At 39.4% G+C, this 27204-nt stretch overlaps 1 protein-coding gene across 15 annotated transcripts in view; it reads right to left on the bottom strand.

Annotated features, from left to right (window-relative positions):
* ROBO1 (roundabout guidance receptor 1) overlaps nucleotides 1-27204 on the bottom strand; it is a 692513-nt gene that overhangs the window by 283368 nt on the left and 381941 nt on the right. For 3 of the 15 annotated variants that reach the window (XM_085547258.1, XM_085547263.1, XM_085547290.1), the window contains exon 1: nucleotides 22798-23576. The exons of the other annotated variants lie outside the window; for them this stretch is intronic. In XM_085547258.1, the coding sequence (XP_085403384.1) occupies nucleotides 22798-22852 (55 nt within the window). In that variant the 5' untranslated portion in view covers nucleotides 22853-23576. Of the gene's footprint in view, nucleotides 1-22797; nucleotides 23577-27204 lie in introns of those variants that run through there. 15 annotated transcript variants of the gene reach the window in all.

Below are 27204 nucleotides of genomic sequence, written 5' to 3'. Positions count from 1 at the left end.
AGAAAAGGAAGAAAAGAGAAGAATGCAGAAACAATTCCTCCTACAAAGAATGTTCTTCTATTCAAAACTGAACCAGACACTGAAACAACGGCTGTGGATTCCTTAGACAGATGGTGTCAATAGATCAGTCTATTAGTCAGTTTGACAGCAGAAGTACTGTAACAGGGTTTGTAAAATGCCACTTAAAAAACTCAATATAAACATGAGAAGTACATTAAGAAGTTAATTCAAAGTTCTCACACTTTTTTTTTTTTTTTTTTTTTTACGTTTCTGGTAAATCTGATTACTTTTAGTATTAGAGACTGCAGTTTATGCTACGGCTTTATGGACCGTAACAGCAACAGAAAAAAAACCCACATGGGACAACTGGCCTTAACAGGTGAAAAAAAGTTGTACCTAAAGGCTTTACTATCAAAGACTGTCTGCTTCTTTGTTTCTGCTATCTTGGCAACACATAGTGCTGTTTTATCACTGTTACGCCATTTAAGATGAGTGTCATGACTGATAATGCTCCTTCCCAACTCTAGGGCAAGGTTCTTTATTAGCATGATCTACAATTTGAAATTATCAACTATTAATTCTTAAATGCTTTTTTTAAAACTGTATTTGTTTGTATTTGAATTCTCCAAATTCACATTCCAAGAATATTTGAAGCCAATGGATACAAATGAGGTATTCTTAAGGAATTCTTAAATGAAAACATAAGAACATTAAAGTCTTCTGTAAATCCTGAAATTAACTTGACTAGTTTCTATTAAAGAGGAAGTCCTGTAAAACAAAACAAAACAAAATCCCACAGATTTTATAATTCAAGTATTATCCCTGTGGCACAAAGCATTTTAATAGGACTGGACAGTAAAGGTAGACAGAATCTGATAGAACAGCTGAATACACTATGAATAAAATCAATTTTATATTAAAGTACAATTATGAATTTGTTATTAAATACATGTATTTGGTTAAGTTCAACAAATAAACATAAATACCACTGTATTAGAGAACAAATTCATTTAAAAATATATATACACATATCCAGTGACTACCACTCCTCATTGTTTGTTCACCTTTGAAAAATTAGCTGTAGTAATAAGGTTAAGCAGGAAATTCAGTGATGCAGAGCTCAAAGACTCACTTTAAATTACAGAAATATATAGAACATCAAGGAAGTCAGAATCTATCCCATTATCCTATTTTATTCCTTCAATAAGAAAGGCACAACAGTTGAATCCTGCCATTTTAAAATAGATGCTTAACAAAGAACATCCTCAGACAGGAAGGAATCATAGTTCTAATAATCCTGACCATTACTCATGTAAAAAGGAATGCATGTGCCAAACAAAGACAAGATTGGTCTTATCACAGGCAATACATTTGCTGTGAAAACTCCTTGGAAAGTGGTCAAGACCTAAGAGTAGAATTGTAATTTAATTACCCACAACAAAGCATTCCACCTGCCTACCACAAAATCTGAGTCATTCTGCTTTAATTATAAAAGAATCTATGGTTATAACCAAGCTTCTGCTAATATGGCAAAGGCATCTTCAAGTACCTTTCCTGTCTTTGTTACTGTGAAAGAAGTGAAAACTTTTACGTGTACCTGAAGTCAGCGAGTAAGTACAGAAAATGAAGTACTAGTTAAGAATCACAGAATGGCCTGGGTTGAAAAGGGCCTCAACGATCATCTAGTTTCAACTCCCCTGCTATGTGCAGGGTCACCAACCACCAGACCAGGCTGCCCTGAGCCACATCCATCCAGTCTGGCCTTGAATGCCTCCAGAGATGGGGCATCCAAAGCCTCCTTGGGCAGCCTGTTCCACTGCATCACCACACCCTGTGTGAAAAACATCCTCCTAATATCTAACCAAAACCTCCCCTGCCTCAGTTTAAAACCATTCCCCCTTATCCTATCACTATCCACCCTTGTAAACAGACATTTACCATCCCGTTTACATGCTCCCATCAAGTACTGAAAGGCCACAACAAGGTCTCTCCAGAGCCTTCTCTTCTCCAAGCTAAACAAGCTCAGTTCCCTCAACCTTTTCTCATAGGAGAGCCCAGAACACAGTTAGCCTGGGCTGCAAGCACATGCTGCTGGCTCATGTCCAGCTTCTCATCCACCAGGACCCCCAAGTTCTTCTCTTCAGGGCTGCTCTCAAGGATATCTTCTCCCAGTTTGTATAAATACCTGGGACTGCCCCGGTCCAAGTGCAGCATCCTGCACTTGATCCTATTTAATCTCATGAGGCTTCCATGGGCCCACTTCTCCAGCCTGTCCAGGTCCCTCTGGATGGCTTCCCTTCCTTCCAGTGTATCAACTGCACTGCTCAGCATGGAATAATCTGCAAGCTGAAAGTGCACTCGATGCTATTGTCTATGTCACTGATGAAGATGTTGAAGAGCACTGGTCCCAAGACCAACCCCTAAGGGACAGCATTTGCAACTGGACTCCACTCTGACATAGAAGCATTACTCACAGCCCTCTGGCTGCAACTAGCCAGCCAGTTCCTAATCCATCAAACAGTCCATTCCTCAAATCCATTCCTCTCCAATTTAGAGAGAAGGACATGGTGAGGGACCATGTCAAAGGCTTTGCAGAAGTCCAGGTAGATGACATCCATCACCCTTCCCCCACCTACTAACGTCATCATTCTATAATTGAAGGCCACCAGATTGGTCAGGCAAAATCTGCCCTTGGCGAAGCCATGCTGGCTGTCTCAAATCACTTCTTTGTCACGTATGTGCCTTAACACAGGTCACCCCCAGGAGAATATGCTCCATGATCTTCCCAGGCACAGAGATGAGGCTCACCAGCCTGTGGTTCCCTGGGTCTTCCTTTCTCCCTTTCTTAAAAATGGGAGTGATGTTTCCCTTTTTCCAGTCACTGAGGACTTCACCTGACAGACATGATTTTTCAAATACGATGGAGAGAGGCTCGGCAACCACACTGGACATCTCTTTCAGAACCCTAGGATGGATATCATCTTCAGTCTAAAGAAGTTAGATTTATAGGTAAGCCAAAATCTGACTAAGTAAGATAAATGCACACATATACTTCTGTGTACATAGAAAACATGTAACATGAAATCTCAGTAATTCAGCTTTTCAGCTCCAGAATTCCTCTCCTTCTCCATTTCTATCTGTCATTAGAGAAGTATATCTTCGGTCCTTCCTTGAAGATGGATCCTTAGTTGTAAGCTGCAAACTACTAACAGACCACGAGGCTCAGATGTTCATAGTTTAATACAACAGAGCCACATGGATAGAAAGGACTTGCTATCATCTTTACAGCCTTTTATATTAAATTTAATTCCATAATTGTATAGAGAAATATACAAGGTTGTCTGTTTGTTTTGTTTTGCTGTTTTGTTTGTTTGTTTTTTACAATTTACATAGTATATTAATTTTAAAAAAAAAGTAGAAATCATTTTTCATATGGGTACTTAACAGTGGTGCTATAAACAAATTTGTATTATAGTACACTGTGTCTTTAAACACATCTTACAATACTTAATTTCAAACACTTTTTTTGAGCCAACTACTTTTTACTTGCAATATATAAATGCTTTCCACCATAGCACCGCAATCTGTCAGAGACAAAAATGGAGGGCCCTGGCACTGCAGTCCATTTATATTGCAATAGCAATTCTACTCTGTAACTAGTTTATGATATAGAGTTCAAATCTGTTCCGAGTTTTAGTCTGTGTACCAGCATTTCCCAAATGGGAAGTGAAGTAATAGGTGCAGCATGGTGTTAAGCTCACACAGCAGAATCAAGCAAAGTAGGGAGATATGAGAGTGCAGAGGTAGGGGGAAGAGTGGCATTTTGTACCAAAATCGTAGCACTAACATAACAAACTGTTTTCCTAAACAACAGATGTACAAGGAATCACATAGAAATCCTTAAAAATGAATGGCAGATGCAATGATTTGCTTGTCATACATATTTTTTAAAATGGCATTTACTACTCTAATGTGGGTGTGTATGAGGGAAGTATTTTATAAACAGCATTTTCCTGTATGAAGTTTCCAACTTACACCAGCAGGCTGCTTAAATACACAACTGGAAAATGCATATTTTGGTTTTTTGTTGTTGTTACTTATTTATTTTTTTCCCCATTTCACTTTGTGTTTTTTTGTTTGTTTTTTAATACATACTTCCTCATTTTAGTAACTCTCTGGGACACCTCACCTTCTGTTTAAGGATGAATATAGTCTCCTTTACTTCTCTAGAGTACCTCAACTTGTGTTTGAAATACAGGAAACAAGCAGTAGTAGTTTAGACTGAAGTCCTAAAACTGTTAAAGAAGGATTAATGTGCTAGGAAATAAAAACAAAAAAACAACAAAAAGTCACAACAAAGAACTATGTAAGAAAAAAATAGACACTTTTGTCTTAAAACAGTGAACTGCCTTCAAGATAGGATTTAATAATCCCAATATTTAATAATAATATATATAAACAGTGTTCCATAGCTAGGACAATTACAATAATGTAGTAAACAACATAAATTACTACCTAGTAAACACTGCTACTTGCATGTGCTGCTCCTGTTTATAATTCAGTAATATTTATTTCCTTTGAACAAAGCAATGCCAAAACATACAAACAAAAAAACAATACAGGAAATGCTAAATACTTGGGTGACTTAAAACTGACTGGAGAACACAGATGGTAACAGGGCTGAAGGTATGTCAGAGTAAAGGCTGCTTTACTCTGGGCTGCTAAGTCCAAAAAAAGAGGAGGTCAAGAGGTGACCTCACTTCTCCATGCAGCTCCCTAAAGAGGGAACAGAGGGATGTGCCGGGCTGTGCTCCTGGGAATTAATGGCAAGATGGGAGTAGCACAGAGCTCCATTAAGGAAGGGTCAGTCAAGGCAGTAGGAAACATTCATAATGGCTGACTGGTCAAACACTGGGATAGACTTCCTAGAGTGGTGGTTGGTACTCCATGAGTTTCAATGTTCAACACACATTTGGACTATACCCTCATTAACGTGCTATATTCTGGTTCGCCCTGAAGAGGTCAGGCAAGTGGACTCAATGATCTGCGATGGTCCCTTCTAACTGAACTGTTCTATTCTAGCAAAATCTTACAGAAACTGATTATTTATGTACCTACCCCAAAATACTATACATATTAAACTATTTACCATGCTGAGAACTATTATCCTAGATATGGTATGTTACCTGGTTCCAAATCCAATTCTATTTTAACTGATACTGAGATAAGAACACACCCAAACCACTCACCATATGGATTGTCTGACTTGACTTTTCCAACAAGTATTTAATTATTTTTGCATGATTTTATTTATCAGTTTCACTGACATCACTTTGAAGTATATTCCCCTGACAAATTACTTTCATTTCCTAGAGAATGAGGAAGGAGAGAAAGAACTTATTTTTGGAAACTAATATAATCTCTGTTTGAAAGGTTTACTCCTTAATACTGTTCAAAGGGGAAAAAAAAAAAAAAAAGAAGAAGAAGAAAAAAAAAAAAAAAAGAAAAAAAAACCCATCCAAAATAGTTAAGATTTTATCACTGTGGTAGGAATATCCTCATCCAGTGAGAGAAAAAAAATGAGACTACATGTAATCTAGAAAATACTTTTCCTGCTGCTCCCAAAATTGAATTCAAAGAAATAATGTATTCTTTTTATCTTGAAAAACTAGGAGATATTCTGAACTTCAAAAACATATTATTACCTTTAACTTGTTAATATAACACATTTCAAGTACATGTGATGCATTCAAAACAATAAAGCAGTACTATGAATTAATACATAAAAACCAAGCAAAGACTTGTAATATTGGTAATAATCCAGCATGATTTTTATTCAACTGTAATCCTCTAGTCAGATTCCAATTCAGAAAAACTACAATTTACTTCTCATACTTTTCCCCGCTATTTCTGCTCGTGTATTTATTTAAGCCTGTATGCCCGTAAGCCAGGTTTATTAATTTCAGGAAGTGAGCTACAGCCATGAAAACTGAGAAACTTTATACGTGATCTGCGTGCGTGTGTTAGCCCTAGTACACTTTCTGACACTTTTCACCAGCAAATTCTGGAAACACTATTTCCTTTAGCTGAATTCAGCCCCAGATACAAATAGATCACGACTATTGTGACTTAGTCTTTAATGACATAGAAAACAGTTTGAAAGGAAATAGCCTCACCTGACACCTGTCCCAAAAATTGCTTTTAGACCTCAAGACTGCCAAGTCATTTCACTGGGTAAGAATATTAGCAAAATTGCAACATTAACACTGACTATATTTAAACTAACTTCTTAAATAGAAACAGCTTTTGATCCCACTTTATCCCTCAGGGCATTACTTCATATTTTTTCAAAAAAGTTAGCTTGGTATGTAACTTAAGAGTAAAATAATAATTTCCTCCACTACAATAAACATAAAGGCATAATTTTGCTTAACAGTTGCCAAGGAACTGTGCACGTTCCAAAACATACCAGATGCATTATATAATACCTGACCCAAGAAAAAATACATATGTATTTTAGAAACATAGCTTGACATGTTCAAAGAAAAGTTAACTCAAGCTGTAATTAAAAGTAAATCCCCATAAGCAGGGCAGGGCAGGACGTCTGGAGAGACTGTTAAAAACATAAGTGATGCATTAAAAAAAAACAGAGGAACCAGACAACCAAGTTAAATCACAAAGCTTTCCGCTGTATTCTCCTACACCACTATCAGAGCTAAGGAATTTCAAATGAGGAAGGAAGGAACTGCTGGGCAATTACTGTACACAAGGCTGTTGTCTAAATAATTAGTACATGTTGCTATTCCACTAGCCATCTCCATCACTCTTACAGTCATATCATGTTAAAAAGTGTTTTTCAAGTACTTGCACACAAGTGTCTTCAACTCTACTAATGTGGAGGACCTAGACCTAGAAAACTACTTTCCGACCAGCAGGCACATAGGTCAGCACAAGGCTTCAGATCACTCATTTCTACAATTCTACTGACTTGCAAAATAAAAGAAAAACCCTATTCTGTGAATGTGATCTCTAGCAAAATAAGTTCCTGTGCAAGCTCAGGGCCAAAAATGGTAAATACCAGACTCACCTCTGCAACCTGTGAGAGTTTAAGATGCGAAACCATGGTGAGATTACAGTACATACAAAACCACATGCAATCACTAGTTTCCCTATATGTATAAAGCACACCATAGATCTGGTTAAAAAAAAAAAAACAAAACACGGATGGATCTTTCTTTGTATTTGCACAAATCTTTCTTTACATTTCCTGAAATGATACATCAGGGAGGTGAAATATCTCATGACTCTGAGATTCTCTGATGAGTCCCAGCTAGAAATGACAGCTAGTCTTCCTCTGTCACTCGGAAGGGTCTAGTCTTGAAGAGTCCCTAGTTAATACTGAATTGTTAAGGAAACAAAAAAGTTGAGGGGGGAAAATTGCTTGTACATTTTTCATTACTTATATGTCCACTGGAAGATTGTGCAGTACATAGTAAGCTATATAAATTTAGATATATATTTTTTCCTTATTGTATATTCTAAGTAGTGTGCAGGCTGGTCCTAAAAGCATCTGACTCACCTCAGGCTTATAGATAGCATTACTAGATAATATTAGAACACAAAACCTTACTGGTTCAATTTAGTTTGACATAGTTTTTGGAGTCACAACCTTCGTCTCATCTAGCTTGTACAAACAGGGCCACCACTTTCACTTGACCTGTAAGGCCACTTTTGACCAACTGAAATGCTTAACTCTTGCAAACCGCTGCAGCATATACTGGCAACCCAGGGAGCAGCTCAATCAAAGGCTATCTTAAGTGAGGTAGTTTATCATGGATAGAACATGCATCCTCATGTGCCTCAAAGATGTAACTATGCCCTCTTCTTTGTACTATTTAAGAGTGTCGGGTATACACAAATCACAATAAAGCTACATAAGCTCTAGGGGCCTGGGAGGAAAGGGTGGGAAACATGACATTGAATTCATCTTCACCAGATATATCTAAAGCCCTGGGTTACACTACACCTCTATTCCATGAATGGGACAAATGTTAGCAGTCTCCATAAAAGGAAACTTCGGTCTCCTCAGCCTCGAAGCTGCTAATTATGTCAGTCATGCTGAGGGATGGCTGGTGGTTTGTGATCTTAACCACTGTTCAGCTCAACTTAGATCACACTCTTTTTATTAGAGGAGAGAGTATCTGGAACAAGAAGCACAAGTACTCATTATCTCTCTATTTTCAAAACAGCAACAGTTTACAACTGGTTCATCTGTGAATAAAGCTCTACTTGCAATAAGCACAATCGGGATGTAGGAATGTTGACATCTTTCTCAGAAGAGTTGAGAAGAAAACAAATACAAAACACCAGACTGACTTGAACTTTTCTTGCAGGATGTCTGCCTTTGAATTTGCCAGTTGCTCATCTACTTGGGCAGATTCTCAAGTGAAGCAATTAACACTGGTTCACTGACTTCATCAGAAATGTACTCATTTAAAACAGTTTAAGCTGACCTATATTAAAGCAGCATTTCACACTAAGGAAAACTTGCCTAAAGAATGTTGCAAACTAACCATAGTGCATTTTTCTTTGCACACTCAATTATGATGCATGCCTATCTTTCCTCTTCTCTGAGGGCCTTCATTCCTTTTACGCTGTAGTGATAAAAAAATGACCAATTACACAACCACAAAGTTCTAACTGCAGATCTAACTGGTCAGCCCCGTCCCATTCACAGCTTTTGGATGGCTAGACAAAGCATGTGAAAGCTTGAACAACTGCCCTTGGAACTTCTTAAAGGGAGTGGTGGCTGTGGCTGCCAGACTTTAGGTTACAGAACTCTGTTTTCAATTGAATTACTCTAGATCTTGCCAGCCGTACTTCTTTCAACCGTCAGAGGCGTGTTCTGTCTGGAGCTAGTGGTTCCTTCTGACTGGCAGCACACCATAGGGAAAGGAAGCCTGACACAAAAAGGGCTGGAGATGAGGCACAGGGAAAGAAAATTCATGCAATTCCAAACAGAAAATTCCTAGGATATCTCCACACCCTTCAATTTCTTTTCCTACCATGCATAAACATAGGTTTCAATACAGAATCCAAACCACCAATGCAACCAAAATATAATACCTCTGGAACCAGTGATTTAACATGTTTGGGAGATATACACAACTACTCAAGTAGCACAAGAAGGATAAGGACATGAGCTCTATAGCAAAATAAAGCAACACCCAGACCTCAGTGCTCTATGAAAGCAAGTCTCTTCCGGAACTCCAGTGAAAATGAACTGTTTATCTGTAGATTTCACGGAACAGGCACTGGGAAAACTGCAAGAATGTTATTCTAAGGGCCTGACACAAGGGAATCACTTTGTATCAACAGGTATCCACAAGTAAGCATAAACAAAAGCTTGCACTTCCACTGCTCTTAACTTCCCTGTATGCTTTTCCCCATTAGCTGGTTAAATGAGGATATTGTGACTGTAAGCAAGTTTTTATATCAAGTAAGTACACTTGCTTTTTTTTTTTTTTTTTTTTTAATTAGCTTAACCTTGTTAAATCAGCTCTTATACTTACTAGGGCATGACATTGTTTACACAAGGCTAAGTGCAAAACCCTGACCTCTGTATTTCCAATTGTGACCTCAGAGAATAGAGGCCACTCATCCTATCCTAGTTCTTACAACTTTAATTATGCTCGACAAGGCTGCTGTGCTTTAAAGGTATCATTTACCAAGAACAGAAAGTGTTTGTTTTTATTTCCATTAATCACTTCCATTTTGTTTTATTACATTTATATGCCAAGCCATTTGCAAACAGAACTATTGTCAGAATGGGTCACCTCTTCAGACATGAGTGAACAGTTTCTTACACTAGTACAGGGTTCTATAAAAATGTGCACCATTTTGCTTATATTTGATGCAAATGAAATAGATAAATGAAATTCAAAAAAGCTTCCAAATTGTTTGGCTTTAAGAAAACTTCAATTACAAAGGGGAGGGAGAGTTGGGGTTGACAAGTCCAACCTGTTCCAACTTCAATACAGTTAATCAGGTTAGCATCTTACACAAAAAGGTTACAATTTCTTTTAAAAAACTTCAATTTCACTGAAAGAACACACTCCCATCCCACATAGCTAATTTCCATTTACTTCAGTTCAACAGGGAGTGAGAAAATTGAGAGAAATTCAAGTTACCAACAGAACTTAAGAACCATCTAGAATGAAAATTTAAATACACTAGGGAAGTTTTATTGGGGTTGTAGCTCAATAGGTTCTTTGAATTATTTAATGGCATATGAGCAAATCTAAAATATATTCATGTCTAAAATTTAAGCTATAATAGATACCACTTACTTCAAAGCCATCATCATTTCACTTCACATTTAGAAGATGAACAGCCTAAATCAAAATTGTGTTCAATTCAGTTTACTTAATGGGACTTAAGAATTGAAATAAATACGTAGTTTGAACTTTATGGCAAACTACACAATCTTCACATTTTCTTTTCTGTACCACACTAGCTACTTGCTCACTAGACATAAACGGGTAGAAAACAAGAGCTTCTTTGTTTGCGTGCATTAACTTAAAGCTGTAAAACGCATTCAGCCAAACTTTCACCTTTAAACCTTAACCTGACTTGTAACAACATTTGTAGCCTCTAAAATTACACTGCATGCACCCAGACGGAGTTAATCACCCTTCACTTTTGATGCGTAGAATAATGATCTACCACTTAAAATTGAGCCTTTAAAAGCCTGAAGAAAAATATGTATATATCTGTGTCCTAAATCTGCAGTGAAAAAACAAAACTCTACCTAGCATTGACTGGTTGAAAAGCAAAACAAAACAAAACACAAAACTTGTAGCTCATGAAAGTTTAAAATAAGTGCATTTAATGTCTCTGCAGAGATGAAATTCATGCTTCCCAGCACATGCTATTGATCAGACACCTGGTACTTCTAACCAAAATAGACTAGTCACACAGGAAGTCTGACTTACTTTTTTCTTAAAGCTCTTGTAAAAACAGAAAATAAATAGAGATTTGGAAATAGCATGTTCTAAAACTTGACGAGCACGCCTTAATTTTAAACAGCCAGTATTGTTCTTCCTTTAAAGAAGTGATCTGTGCTTAATGTTTCATTTACAAAATATGATAGTTCCCTCCAAGTTCTATCTAGTAGGAACCAGACTCTGTATTCATTTTCAAACCTACGCAGACAGCAAAAATATTGAACTACTTCTATTTTGGCTTTTTTTTGTTTGTTTTTAAATCAGAATCCATGCAAAACAAAATGCTAAGGTTTATTTATTACTTCTCTCACAATGCTGGCTAAGAGTCAGAGAAAAAAAGCACGTTACACAGCACATTAAAATTCAAAGCTGAATGTTTTGAAAAAGCTATTAGTCAAGCAAATTAAAACAATCAAAGTATATTAAAAACAAAACAAAAAAAAAAACAACAAATAACAACAAAAAAAGTGTTTTTTTAGAAAATAAGGAAAGGAATGAGTCTCACAGAATATCTACCAACAGCACCAACCCTATGGGATGCGCAACAAAGCAAACCTTGCAGTGATTGATAAAAATGGATACTAAATTGTGGAGCTTGATTATCCTTGAAACTCTCCACACTAAGTTCACAAGTGACATGATTTATCACCTTCTTTCCCTCCTCTACTACTCTTTTCTACGTAATGTCACACAGACATCGCATAGTGACATACAGCTGGAGGTAAAAATCAAAATCAGCAGTGAGAACTCCATTGACCTAAAGGAACTGAAAATTCATCCAGGTTTTGCTTTTCTTCCTTAAGCCAAGAAAGGAATGAGTGGCTGCTTCTTTCATTTCTGCTAATACAGAACAGGGATCTATTTTTATTTTCTCTTTATTACTGCTTTTTGTTGTTGTTTTGTTTTCAGCAAGGAATCCCTTATTTTAAAACGAGTCTTAACAAGTACATCATAGTATGTACACATAATGTGTTGGGTGGAGTAAGAGCCCTCAAACACGGTGCACAGTGCCAGTAATGGACTTGTCGCCAACACCCTGTGATTTCATGACTGCTAAAACAAAAACAAATGCCATGTCCAGCTCACTGCAAAAAATAGGATTCATTAAGTGGATGTGGCTTTTTACTTGACTTGTATAAAGTGAGTAGAATAAAACTTATTTTTACGAGATGCAAAGTGATCAGCTGCAAGCCTACAGTAATTGTGATGAAATGGCCAAAATTAAATAACTAATACAGTTTATTTCTAATTAATGCTGGAGTGTCCACCATGAGATTTTAGCTATGAGATTGCTGCTGTCCTTCCTGCAATAAGGTAACAGGCAAATAAAACGTATGTTCTGTAAATTCTTGTAAAGTAAAATGTAAACTGCTAACAAAGACAGAAATAATAATCCTAATGACGTTATACTCTGAGGAAAGACACTAAACCAGTCTTCATGGAATAAAAAAATTGAGTTCTATCACTATTAGACAGGCATTTTTCTTCCAAATTTGTAAGTTATCAATCACAATTAGATGTTTGCAACACCAATGAAACTCAAAATAAGAAGATATAACAAAAACAAAAGCCGCTTGTATAAATAGCTTTCGTTGCTTCCAGTGAGAACACTAAGGCACCAGATCAACCTAAACCTGCTGGATTTTCTATGCTACCTGCACCAGCAATAACAGGGAAAACAACCCCATCTGACAGAGCGTGGGTAGGGTGGGGAGTGAGCAGCAGGGAATTAAGTATTCTCATTCCACATTAGGCTAATGGATGCATACAGATAAGAATGGAGCAATTGTCTGGCTTTAAAAATTCTTACTTGCTTGCTTTCCATTGAAGGAATAAGTAAATCAAAATTTGAAAGACAACCAAGACAGACATCAAGTAAGTGGGGAAAAAGGCAATATAAAAAGCCAAGAAATGCTGTCAGCAGAGATTTTTTTTCAGCAATGCAATTTAGGGAACCTCAACCTCTAGAGATTAAAGGTAAATTCTATTTTAGTACTTGTAGCCATAAGCCCCAGAGGAATGACAACTTATTCCAAAAGGGCCTACCTCACTTACTGTCTACCTCTATGAAATTGTTAACTTCAGCCACTTATTTTAAATGGTAATATCATAAATGATGCCAGTGATTGTTTTATTGTTAGAAATATTAATGAACACATGCTTCATTTTAGTGGAGGGACTTCTCTGCTCTCTCCGCTAAAAACCTGAAAGTAAACCAAAGTATATTCACATCAGTACTACAATCCTCCTGTAGAATGACAGCCTTTGAACATTTCAAATGTTATTCCTGATAGGATACCAAACTACATTACCATTCAGCTCAGTAACTGCCAGAATCGTGCTGAAGAAAACTTAAAATAAATGCCCTGTATGTCTCTATTCTTGTTTCCCTTTCTATTTTTTACTATATTACTCTACCTATAAGTATATAAAAGCAAAGTGAAAAAGCAAAGTACTCACTAGCGTCAAAATTCAGTCCTGCATGTTCTTTCATACTGGAAGACTTCAGTTACTGCATTCATGTTTTTATGGTCACAGAATATTACACAGATCAATTGTTCAGAAATTAATTTCTTAGTTTCTAATCATAATAGCGGCACTTAACAGATTTCTCCTTATATCAGTTAAGAATACTTACCTCCACCTTCTGCATTCAAGAGGTAAATAGTAGCCATGAATCTTTCTTTCTGCTCTGAGTCTAGCTTTAAATTATTCCTTTTAATTTTTAAAGGCTGTATAACCTAAGCAATGAATCTCATTAATCATTATTGAATGATTTAACCTAACCATTCAGCTCCAGGTGCCCTTCAGTGCAAGCAATATGCTAATTCCTTCCAAGTTTTAACAGCTTTTGCAGTTGAAGCCATAATTTTCCACATTAACGGAGACAGGATTTCACTCCTTGCACAGGGCCTCCTTGCCAGTCACTTCCATGCCAGAGCATTGGTCTGGTAAAATTGCTTTTAGTTACACTTCCGTATCTCTTGCCTCCCGTGTTTTGCTGCTGCAATATAGCCATCCTAAACTCAGTGTTAACTCCTATTTTGGATTGTAAAAGGTAAAATAGTTTCTTCTTACCATCCTAGCCCAGCTTTCTTTTCTCCTTGTTCCTCAAACCTTTTTTTTTTTTTATTCCTTCTTTTTTATCACCTCCTACTATGCAACACTTTCCTTGTAAAGCTTTTGCCAACTGCTGTACTTAGGCCACTAGCTGCCTTCCAAGAGAAAATGTTGCACTAAGAGTTGTTTTGTGAGTAGGAGGTGAAGGGGAGATATTCAGAATTCAGAGTTCTAATTTCAGAACCTTCCTAGTACACAAAAGAGCTTTTTTATCCAAAATCTTTGTTCTCTGCAATAAGCACAAGCAACAATCTATTCTGGAGTTGAGGGCTTCTACCCTTGTTCAGGGTTTACACATTCACGCTTATTTGCCAACAGGGGAATGAAAAGTACTGCTTTTCATCAAAGGTAGTAAAACGTACTACAAAAGTGACAAGGGAAGAAGAATATGCAATTACATATGTAATACAATACCATATGTAATTATATTCTTATATACAAGAATACATGCTTATAAAATAATAAATACTCAAACATATCTTTGACTGGATTCTCACCCTACATAGATCCACACACATACATTCAAATTCAACGAAGGCACATAGCTTTCTCACTTAATTGGCTCATAAGGAAACATTCACCACCACTCATTTTCACATGGGCTGAGCACACACAATGATCCATAAACACTCACAGCCGAAAATAATGTCAAACATTTCATGCAATTTAATTTAAACACTAGAATCAAGAGTTTCAAAAGGTATTACTGATTTTAAGAGGCTCCAAATTTTGGCTGTAGGTTCCCAACAACTCACAGTGTCATGGATTACAAGAATCTGAGTTTTAGTGTTTCCTGAAACTCAAGTCCTCTCTAAAGAACGCCCATCTGGTTACTATCAAAAACCCATTTCTTTTCCCCTTTACTTATTTCCAAAAGAAAGGAGAATTCATACTGCATGCATCTCTAGGCCTATCTCCTCGGTCACATACTGTATTCTAACTTTTCACCTCAGAAGCTGTTGATGCCTATTACGCTACTGAAGAAGCAAATTACAAAAAGGGAATCTTCTGTATATGGATTTAAAATAGTAAACTGTTTTGTATAACTAGCCTTCAACATAATGGCAGTTAAGTAATTAGATAGTAGGCAATACAACTAACTCAGAATGCAAAATCTTGCCTGGGGATATGCAAATTTCAGAATGCACAAAACTGCCAGCCAAGCAAAATTTAATGCGATACCAGCGTGCTCGCTCATGAAATAGTTCAACAATACTGAAGAAATTAAGAGACTGATTATATAGAAGACAGTTAAAGAGAAAAAAGACAAAGGACTGCAAAACTGGGTTAATTCAAGAAGTACATTGACCATACAGTTCTCCCACACTGCTGCTGAGGATGATGTTCAGGTTTCAGTGGATGGAAAGTCACCATGATATACCTTGTACTCCAAGTCTAAGAAGATGTACTGTTTCAAAGCTGAGCTTATTCAACTATCAAAGATGTAGAAAGCAAAATATTAATTTGAAGATTTTAGAACCAGATCTCAGCACCAGAAAGTTACGTTTGCAAATCTTTAATTGACACTAAGGGGCTTTCATATTATTTTAATCATTCATCATATTAGCATTAGGTTTAAGGCAATGCAGCACCACGTTGAGCAAATACTTGCTAACCAAAAAAAGACAGTTTCAATAATTTTTGTGTATCAGACTACAAATTTCTTCAAAAACGATATATGTGCTTCATAACTGTAGCAGTCCAGAAAACAAGCATGTTTTCTGATCAAAAAGTTATCTGTGTCACTTCAATAACGTTACATAACTATTTTCAACAAATCAGAACTTACAGTATATTTAAATGCAAACATTCTTTTTATTTTAGTGATTTATCTACATGTAAATAAATATTTAACAAAGTACAAAAAGTTCTGTGCTGCTCCGAAAGTGTAAAGTCTAGCAGCAGAGAACACAAGGTAAACACACACTCTGGAATTTACCTCTACCATCAGTCAAGCTAATCCACAGAGGGACTCTCCCCTTATTTAGATATGGAATCCAATTGTTTCTTATGGATTTTTCTTTGAAAGTCAAGTGAGAAAAAGCTCCACCAACACAGTTACTATTTTGAGAAGGTATGCATGCTAACACAAGTATTTTATATAGAATGTCAGGATTCTGACTATAAAGACGAATACTTAAGACATCTTTATTAAAAACTCATGTTTTGATACACTATAGAGTGTACATAGAAAACAAGATCAAAACCAAATGTGCTAAGAATTACACTGAAGATGAAGAGAAGTGCTATTGCTGTTACAGAAATATATGTACTGAGCTTCTATGTCAGAAGGTGAAGTGCATGCCCAAGTTAGATTCTCAAGTTTTAAGCTCCTGCAGCAATGAGTTAAAACTATTTCCCTAAAAGTTACATTACAAAATGCATAAGTTATGTGCAGTTCTTTGGATAGAGATGGAAGTAGCAAACATGAATATGTTTGAGAACCATAAAGGCATAAAAACATAAAGTTGCTCTCTCTTTACAGGTAAAAATAGTTGAGAGATACACTACTTGGTTATCCATTCGGAAGACACACACAAAGGAGAAATGGCTTCTCTGTTCATGAGGGACACAGTACTATACACACTCCATTTACCCTCTATCCATACTTTCATCTATCATCAACATGAAGAACACTTCTACTTATACATGAAGTGAACTTCAGGTTCATAACTGAGAATAGTTAACCAACTTTTCCTCTAGCTAATTTTATGTTGCTGTTTTTACACCAATTAAAGCATTCCTGTCCTGAGAGGCATAACCTCTCATCTCTTAAAAATGCTCTGGAATCAAGCATTAACATTTATGTGGCTAAATACATGATTTTTCTGATGATTCAAAAAGCATTTTGTCAACTTAGAAAAATTCTGGCATACAGAATGAAATCCAGCACATTAATTCAAGAAAGCTTATAATCAATGTCATGGAATGGTAACTTACAGTCCCTGGCCCAAGTCTTTCATTATTCTGATAATTAACAAGGAAAAAGAAAACAGAATACAACAGCAGAATAATAGAACCCTGCACATTTGACTGAAAATCTGTAATTTAGTATCAGCCTCCCAGCTGTTCCTCAGTTTCACCTGTCCTGATTTTCCATAGTACAGAGTCTCAAATTTGAGATTTTAATGTAGTTGGCTACCATCAGTAGCTCAAGCCTGTAGACAAAAATAGTTGTGCTCATGAAACATCCTCTTTCTTCACATAATATGCCCTTCTGTCCACACCAAAACTGATCTAAGGGTGATGCAATTTTCAGCCAAGAAACATTCACGTATGTGTGGAAGATACCATTACATTCTAACACTAGAATTAGCTACTTGAATACTAAGGAAGGTGTGAAGAGAAGCGCAGCTGAAGCACCTCTTCACTTTTTTAGATATTGAAAGTATCTCTACACAACTCTACACTCACCTCTTGTTGAAGCTTCTAGTCACCAGCAGGAAAACACTCTTATTTCTCTTGTTTACACAATTTATTGTACTCATAATACACCTCAGTCACTACTTAAGCTATTTCACTATTTACTTTACAATTTATGAAGAGGCACTCCGGTGAAAAGTTAGGAAGGTTATCACCACCCAACGAGGTTATAGAGCTGAATATACACATAAAATGTGTCAGGACCTCAACATATAAAATTCTTGAGTGCTCTTTAGTTTGCTTAGAAAGAGCAAGGTCTTTACTAACTTCCTGACCACAAAATAACCTCAAAATATTAACAACTGTTAACAAAGAAAAGTCATGCTCTTTGCTGTACAAGTGTGCGCACACAAGAAATTCAACACATTGACAAGGATGATCTTCAGTATGAAAGAGAAATACTTCAAAAAAAGATTTTGAAATAGCTACCATGGTACAAAGTCAGGTGACTGTTATTCATACAGGGTATTTAAAGATTATAGTAATAAATAAAAAATAAATTTCTGAAGCTGCACAAGCCATGGGACTTGCTAACCTAAGTATATTTTTTTTAATGAGACAAAACCATCCTCTAACGAGGCATAATGCTACATTGTTTAGGACTGTGAAACAGAACTTTCAGTTATTTAAGAAGATTAAGAGCCAAACAAGAAGGAGCATTACTTGAGAGTGAATAAGTTCTTCCCAAGTACAGCAGAAGATTTCTCAGAGTTAAGTGTCTCAAGAGATCATTTATAATCTGTACCTCTTATGAAGACTGGTTTTGATCCCCCACAGAACCTCCATGGCAATCACCTCCTGAGTATTTCACATCAACACATCATTTGGCATGGATACCACACGCTACTACTTGACATTAAACAGTACCGCTACCCAAGTGCTGCTAATTTCTGGTAATATGCGTAACTATTCATCTACCTTTGTAGAATAAACTAGAAACTACATCCCATAGACTGAATAGCAGATTATAAAGTACACTTCATATGACTTAATGTTTTCTCATTAAGTATTACAGATTGCACACATTAGTCCTGCAAAGTTCAAAACCCTAAGCTTTACAGCTGGTGCCTTTACGCTATGTTAGTTCAGGACACTGCTAGAGGAATACACGGCACAGAAGCAAGAAAGCATTTGGTAACAAACACTGACCACAGCAAGTAAAAAAAGACAGTTCAGATGTTTTTCTTTTCTAAAGGTTTCCAAATTAATTACTAAACTGTATGAAAAAAGTTGAAACACAACAGAAATAATACTAATGTAAATGTTTTAAGTGGGGGGAGGTTTGTTGTCAACATATCACATCAGTGCTCACACAGATGAGCAGTAATCAGTCAAACACCTGGATACTTGGAAAAAGTTCCAACACAGGTAAGGAAATAATAACAGCACACGGCGATTTATTTTACAGTCTGAACTCAAACATACTGCAAGTTTGGCCAGCTTTTTAAACTGCAAGCAGCTATCCTTCTTAAACATTCCTACAGCAGAATTACTTAGAACAGCACACAGCGCATTAAGGATAGGTGAAAAAACACAGGCTTCTTTAATGCTTTCATGGATTACTTGGTTACAGGTCATGCACTCAGACATTCAGAAACCTTTGAATTAGTGTGTCATTGTATATATATATATATATATACACACGCACACACACACACATATATATATATATATATATATAATTTTTTATTTTATTTTTATATGAAGTCTACTTTGAAATAAATGCCTCCTATTTTGTGACATCACCTACAAGGTCAGAGGCGATGCTGGTGGTATGGCAGTAGAGGCTGAACCTTCTCACCAATATTCAATTACATGTTGTGGCTATGTGACAGATGGCAGAAGAGGGGCAGTCTGACAGAATGGTGTCTGACTTGGAAGCATGGATGAAGCAAAGGTGTGTCAATGAATTCCTCCATGTGGAAATGATATTAGTCAGTGCTCTCTGAATGCTTGTGGAGACCAACCAGTAGATTTGAGCAGCAGCAACAGCAGGTCACCTTCGCTAGCATTACTTTAGGAGCAACCAATTTGATTATTTTAATTATTATTCTTCCAAATATAATTTTCAGACTGAAATTATGGCAAAAGTACAGAAATGTTACTGGAGATACTCCAATACCACTTCATGAAAGCTACAGATTGCTCTCTCATTGCAGAAGGAACGCTTCCCCCTTTAAGCACAAACTTAGATGTTACAAAGAAATTGCTGATCTATTTAATCCAATAGGTAAATCAGCCAACTGGAAAGGACCTCAGGGACACTCCATAGACACCCTTAAACTATTAACCACTGGAAGACGACTCTCCCATAAAGGAATGTAAGAGACAATTTTGCCCTCCACTGGCTAGAACTATCTATGGAAACCATGCCTGCCTCAGATCTGTAAGAGGCCCTATTTCACCCAGCCTAAAATCCCTTTATCAAATTTCCCAATCCTGTTTGAAGTACAGTAATCGGTATGAGATATCACAGACTGGGTAGGTGAAAAACACCTTGAGCAGGTGGGAATCAGCTATGCAGTAAAACACTATGTAGAAATATAAAAAATTCTGTCAAGAGATCAGAAAATCAACTGATGATGTACTCAGCCTTACAGACTGCTAGAGCAGTGAATGTGCGCATGGAAAAAAAACCAACAACTTTAACATTCCCATTCTCAGCAAAAGTGTCCATGCACATCATTCTGCAGATTACTGAAAACGTTTTGTTTTCCCCAAACACACCAATCTGTTTTATTTTTATTTTTTCTTTTTTGGGAGGAGGAAGGAGAGATAATAACTCAATGGATTGTAAAGGAAAGAAAGAAAAGGGGCAGGAAGGCAGGTGAACACTCAAGAAAACAAGAACACCAGAGAAGTACCACTTAAATTAATTTTTCTTCTCACCTTTATGCAAAGCAGCACTGAAATTACATTGTTAGAATAAGCAGCCATGTTCCAGCATTCAAAACGATTCCAAATTTAAATTTATGCAGCATTCATTAACCACAGGCTTAGATGAAAGAAGCTGCTTCACAGAGGCAACATCAGGGTAAGAATTAGGGGTTTTAAATATTAAGTGGTTTACCAATTACTGTTTTAACAAACGCTAACCTACTTATCTTTTTTTATTATTGTAAAGGTTTGCCTGCTCCCCATCCCCCAGCTATTTCCCACCTCTCAGCAGAAGTTCCCAACATCCACTTTAGAGCGTGACCACACAACCCGTTCATTTAGAAGAGCTGCAAGTGAGGGAAGTGCAAACCTTCAGTGGAAAGGGGAGAAAAGGATCAATCAACCTGCAAGCAGATCAGCTGTCAATGGAACTGAAAGGATATCCATGCAGAAACGGCCATAGGTGACTCCTGTCCTTCCTTCTGCATTAAGACCATCTGCCCTCAAACTTTGTCACGCCTAAGGTTTCCAGCATCCCTATTGTTCCAGGCAAGACCAACTGTTCGACCACATCATAACTTAGAGAAAGAGAAATCCTTCTGGTGAGGGAGTAAGAATAAAGTCCCCCTCTGGTCTTTGTTATTGGCTTTACTTACAAGGCTAAATTTAAAAAACCTCCACAGACATTCATGACTTTCCTTTGTTTCTTTGTTCCCCAGAACTCAGCTGGAGTCAACATTACTAGGGAAAATGTCCTTATCCCAAGGCAAAAAAAAACCCAAAAAAAAAAAAAACACCACCAAAACAACAAACACATTCAGCATTTATTTCAGAGATACATGAGAGAATTAAAAAACAAAACAAACAACAACAAAAACACAACTCTGAAAACTTGTTGCTTAACTTGGAACCAGGAATATCCCAGTCCAGAAGGGAGTTAGTACACTGTGTCTGAGACCACTTATGAGGGAGGATTGGTACAGAAGGAAAAGGACTGCCCATTTCTGTTCCTTCTTCCATTAAATAAAGGTAGCATAGAATCACAGAACGGTCTGGGTTGAAAAGGACCACAATGATTATCTAGTTTCAACCTCTCTGCTGTGTGCAGGGTCACAAACCACAACATGGAGAAGACCAAGCCAAAGGTGGCACAACTGACAGTTTAGAGTGAACAAGGTTAGAGCTGCTCTCAAAAGAGAGAGAAATGCAAAGTTTTCCACGCTCAAAGCCACAGAGGTAAACCTAATACCTAACAGCAAAAAATGTAATAGTTAAATTTATGATACCATCTAGAAACAGACATAAGTTATTGCATTCAGTGACATAATTAAGACTTTAAAGCTTCAGGCAGTGTACTTAAGGCTTTCAAAAAGTTCATTCATTCATTTACTGACCAGGTGTCCCACACTACCACAGCTTTAATTACAAAAAGGGGTCCTCAGCGAACTTATAAAAATCAATTAAGGTTAGCCTGGGCACCGACTTGTATGTTAGGCGTAACGCGAGGTTTTGCTGTATTTAGTCATAGCTCACTTCAACACGTGACAAAAGGAGCTGCTGGGAGCGTGGAGGCACGCTGCAGACAGATAGGTCTGGTCTCCTAAGAATAACAGGAAGCTTATACAGAAAGGAGAACAAGAGCCAAGCACCAGATCCCCCCCAGGACCGCTCCATTCGGATTAAGATACGCGCAAAACCCGGAGCGCGGCACTGAGAGCCTCACCGCGAAGCAGAGGGACCCGGACCCGGCCTGAAGTCATTACACTCTGCTCCATCGCATTCCTCAACACCACAATTTGATAGGGCGTTTAAAGAGAGAATCTGCAGGCGAACAGAATCTGCTATCAACAATACCCTATTAGTACGGCCCTATCTTTAATCTACAGGCACGATAAGATGCCCCAACACACATAAGCCCCGCTCAAACAGTGACTAATGACCATTAATCCCCTCTATCTCCACAGCCATCTCTCCTTCTCCCATTTATCACGCTGACACTCCACTTTGCACACATGGATAAACTTTAACCGAGGAGGGAGGCGAGGCAGACCCCGTCCCGGCGGCGGCCCCTCGCACACGGTAACGGCGGCCACGGGGCAGAGGCGCTACCTGCAGCCGCTACCCGCTCCCAACCCCGGCCGAGCGGAACGAGCGGGAGGGAGCCGCTTCCCGTCGCCTCCACCGATGGGGTGCGCCCAGTGGCCCGCCCCAGCCCACGCGCTTTGCCGTGCTCCGTTCCCCCCCTCCGGCTCCAGCCACCCCAGCGCCCCGCCGGCGGAGCCGGGACGGAAAGCGCGGAGAGGTCCGGAGCAGCCTTACTGCCCCCCGCCGTAGTCCCGCTCCCCTTGGCTCTCCCGTCGGCTGCGGTTACCTGAGGCGAGGCAGAGTAATCCACAGAGGTAAAAGTGAGCAAACTCCGCGACCATTGTCCTCAGGTGGCGCCTGCAGACAGTCTCATGCCAGAAGAGCCCCCACTTGTAATCCCACAGCGGCTCGATGCGAGCGAGGCTCCGTAATCCCGCGGCGCTCGGCACTGTCACACCCGGGTGCTGCGGGCTCAAGCCGGTCCCGCTCTACTCTACGTCGGCCCAGGCGTTCCGCCGTGACACTTCCCAGGACCATCCACAGCGAAGACAGAACACAAAAGAGCCCCGCTTCTCCGCAGCCGCCGCTCACGAGTTACTCCTCCGGCCCGAGACTTTGTTCGGTGCCCGGGACGCGCACAACAAAGAGCTCCGGGAGCGAAGCTCACGTAGCGGCTCCCGCTGCCCTCCTTGCCGCGAGTCACTGAGCACGGGGCTGGAGGCGGGCAGAGCGCGGCGGCGGAGCGGCGGCGGCCCCCGCTCCCATCACGGGGGAAGGCGGCGGGGCGGGCGCGTCGGGGGCCGCACTCACGCAGGGGAGCCCCGGCGGCAGCTCCCGGCCCTACCCAGCATCGCCGCCGCCCCCTGCACGCGAGAACCGCACGCTCACCCCCACCCCAGCGCCGGAGGAGGGCACAAGAGGGGGCAAGGAAAGAAGGAAGGAAGCGAGAGGGAGCAAAACTTCCCCGGGCCGACGCCCCCACCCACCCTCGGTACGGCGGCGGCGGCGGGAGGAGGAGCAGCACTGCTCGCCTGCCCCTAAGCAAGCTGCTCAACTTTCTGCTGTCACGCTGGGCCGCCCCGGGCTTCCCCGCCCGGCCCCCGAAGCTCTGCTGCCGCCACGGGACACCGCGAAGGCGCCGCACCTACACGGCCCCGCACCCGGCGCGGCGCAGCCCGGCAGCCCCCGCCCCGCCCCGCTCCGCCCTACGCAGCCCGGCCCGCCCCGCCCCCGCAGAAGGTACCGCGCGGGGCGGCGCCGGCCCGCGGCGAGCGGCAGAGGTGCCCCGGGCTGGCTCGAGCTGCCCCTGGCAGCGCCTCGGCGTGGTGCTCGGCTGCCTTCGGGCGGGGGACCGCGGCGTGAGGCGGGTGGGCAGCAATGCTCGCAGAGCAGCTCCCACTCCAAACTCAAGCAAAAGCCCTTAAGACATCCAGAACCCCAAAGGCTGGAAATAGCTTTGAGTTTGTCAAGACCTTGTTTGTACTGAAAGCATGGTTTGCAATTGCTGGGAAATTCTGCAGGGTTACACACCCTCATCCCAAAGACGGTGTGGCCCCATGCTGGATAACACCTTCGGGGCCAAGGAGCCCTGCTTTCTCATCACGGCTTCCCTGATTATTTCCCTTCCCTTTCCCTTGCCATAATTATCAATTGCATTCTCAGGCGGCATAACAAATAAACGTCTATGTAGTCAGAGTGTGGCCTGGTATTCCCAGTGGGGCAACACGGCTGTGGCTTGTCAAATGATCCTTGACAACCAGGCTTGGCTGTGCCACAGGCGTAGGCCAAACATCCGGCATAAGCCTTATCAGATCACTGCTCTACAACTGGGTGCAAGGCCAAGTCCTGCACAGAGGCCTGTGAGCTGCCCTACACCATGATCAGCGTGGTGTAGCCCCTATGGGCTTTATTATGTGGCACAAGAGTTAGTTAGTGGTGGAGCAAGAAGGCTTAACGCCATGGGTGGAAATGGGAGGGAGGCTTAAAAGAAAGACTGCTGTCAGACAAGTCCAACATATTGTGGTACTGCTGCTTCACAGTAATGCTACATGTATTTCTAGGATTGATTCATTAGGTTGTAAGGATTGAATGAGATGTAAAAAAGAAATTTAATTTCCAAGAAACATGTTGAAGATATTAACCCCATTACAAATGAGCCTTTTCTTGCAGCAGGATAATAAAACTCCAGAGAAAGAACCTTACTTTATTTCCCGTCGTAGGATTTATGCGCACCCTCCATTGTTATCAGCCAAACAGGTTCTGGCGGTCACAGCCTCCATCAATCGCATCACACTCATGCTGGCATGCCACAAAGTTTGCCCCGTTTTACCTCCCTCACTGTGGCATAGGACTAAAAGTCCAACAAAAAAAAAGGCTCTTGTGAGTACACTGAATCTATGTTAGTCTACTTTCCACAATGAGCACATCCCCTCTTCACAGGGATTTCTTCAAGACGCACTTCACCAACACTATTTCCTTCAGCTCAAACACTGTCCTCATGCAATCATTCTGTGCTTTATAAAAGACAACTTAAATAGCACCTCCAGAATTAAAGCACACAGCAAAAAAAAAAAGCAACAGGAAATAGGTCCTGGATAATCCCTGAACCCTAGTGAGAAGTCTGAAATTTCGATGAATTAGTTTTTCTTTTGTTTTGATTAAATAAATGTGAGTCACGCGCAGGGCTGAAAAGAAGTCTCAGGAGTTAGCATAATTCACCTCTTTGTTCCAAGGCAGGGTCAGATATATAGAATCTTAACAGCAAAAATATTTTAACCCATTTTAATCTATAAAAATTTCTGATGACTGGGAATTCATATCCACTTCAAGTATCTGTTCCAGTTCCCGTATAGACAGCCTTGGTGCCCAGACTATGTCGTCTCCAGGATGAAAGAAAAAAACTTAATACCACCACAGATAAAATTCTGAGGGCATTTTTGTTACTCCTTCTGTAGTGATACTACTATCATTGTCAAGACAGGCTCACTTCTCTAGTGCTGGATTACAAATTTTAATCTATTGCTTTTTTAAAAAAGGGCAAAACCATGATTATGCAAGCAAGTCACTCTACAGGGAACTTACATATTCTGTGAATGTGAATATAATTAATGTATACATATATCCATTTACTTGTATCATTTGTAGGTATTTCTGTTTTTAATTGAAACTGTAAATACTCCACATAGTCTTTAAAAAAAATAATCATTTGAATTCATTTATATGATGTATGTACCATCTACAACATAAATGAACCCATTTCTTTTATATCTAGCTGTAAGCATATATGCTGTAGAGAAAAGGTAAATAAAGCGTTTACTGATTTTCTACTCAAGATAAATCTATTTCCCGTGTACTGGTGAAATAACAGGCTTCTAGATCAATGCATTCTTTTTTCTCAGGTCATTCGGAAAACAGGCAGGTAATGCTGTACTGAAGTCTTGTATTCTGGATGTTATTTTTCTTTCAGATGTAGTGATATTCTAAATACAGGATCACAGAATCGCAGGGGTTGGATGGGCCCCAGGAGGTCATTCAGTCCAACCCCCTGCTAAAGCAGGTTCCCTACGGTAGGTTACACAGGAAAGCACGTGGGCAGGTTTTGAATATCTCCAAAGAAGACTCCATAACCTCCTCTGGGCAGCCTGATACAGAGCGCTGTAATCCACAGAAGTGGATTAAAGCTCTGAAGCTTGGCTGACCTTAGCGTTTGATCATGAGGTGAGAGTAAAATAAAGCATTTTAAATGTTTTGTGCCTCAACTGCCCTATCTTTAACAGAGATGTAAGATAGTTGCTATCGCTGTAAGGAAATCTTTATCCTTTGAGACGTGTGAATCCATTGTGTGTTAGGCACCTAGAGTGAAAGTACACCAGAGCTTCCAAAACTTGTTCTGTTTGTACTCCCTCAAATACTCCTCAGCATAATGGTTAGCTGTGAGTGTTTTCTTACTTCAGAAAAATTACTGGGAGTGGATATATACTGGTCTAATTATCTTTTTTAATTCTTTTAGAATGTAATAATATACAACAGCTGCACAGTTCAGTGAATTTCTTCAAATTGTAAGCCCACAAAACTTCATTAGAATATCTTATAAGTAATTGACGTCTTTAATTCTGCAGATGTTCTTACAAAATGTGTGCTGTTCAAGCATCCCTACTGTCCTTGATGGTGAGATGTACGTATATACGTATCTATAACTACATTCCGCTTTAGAATTTATCAATGGATAATTTTGATCCCAAAAAGCACAGAGAGAATCACCTTATTTCTTCTGACAAAGTCTTGGTTTTAAGTGAATTTCAAAAGCACAGGTAAGTTCTGAGACTTTAGAAAATAAAATGCATGCTTTTGATCGTACAAGAACATCCATCTACTGCAATTCACTGCAGTGAAGTATTAGCTCCAATTTCCAGCATTTAATATTTCTATTCAAATTTCTTACAGCGTTGAATATATAACAGTTGAAGGGCTGAATTTTTAGTTTAGTATTTATGTTGTTACAAAACCCCATCCATATTTCAGACTTATAAAGATACATACAGGGGCTGCTCCAAAAATAGTGCCTCCTATATTTTTTTTCTGTTGGCCCATAACGCCAGATGCAGATGTTGGTGATATGACAGTAGAGGCTGGGCCTTCCTGACAAAATTCCATTACATTTTGTTGCCGTGTGACAAATGGCAGCAGAGAGGCA

The sequence above is a fragment of the Coturnix japonica genome, chromosome 1 (assembly GCF_054131305.1).
Source record: "Coturnix japonica strain WE chromosome 1, WE-NBRP24, whole genome shotgun sequence".
NCBI lineage: Eukaryota > Metazoa > Chordata > Aves > Galliformes > Phasianidae > Coturnix > Coturnix japonica.
This window is presented reverse-complemented; position numbering and strand designations above follow the sequence as displayed.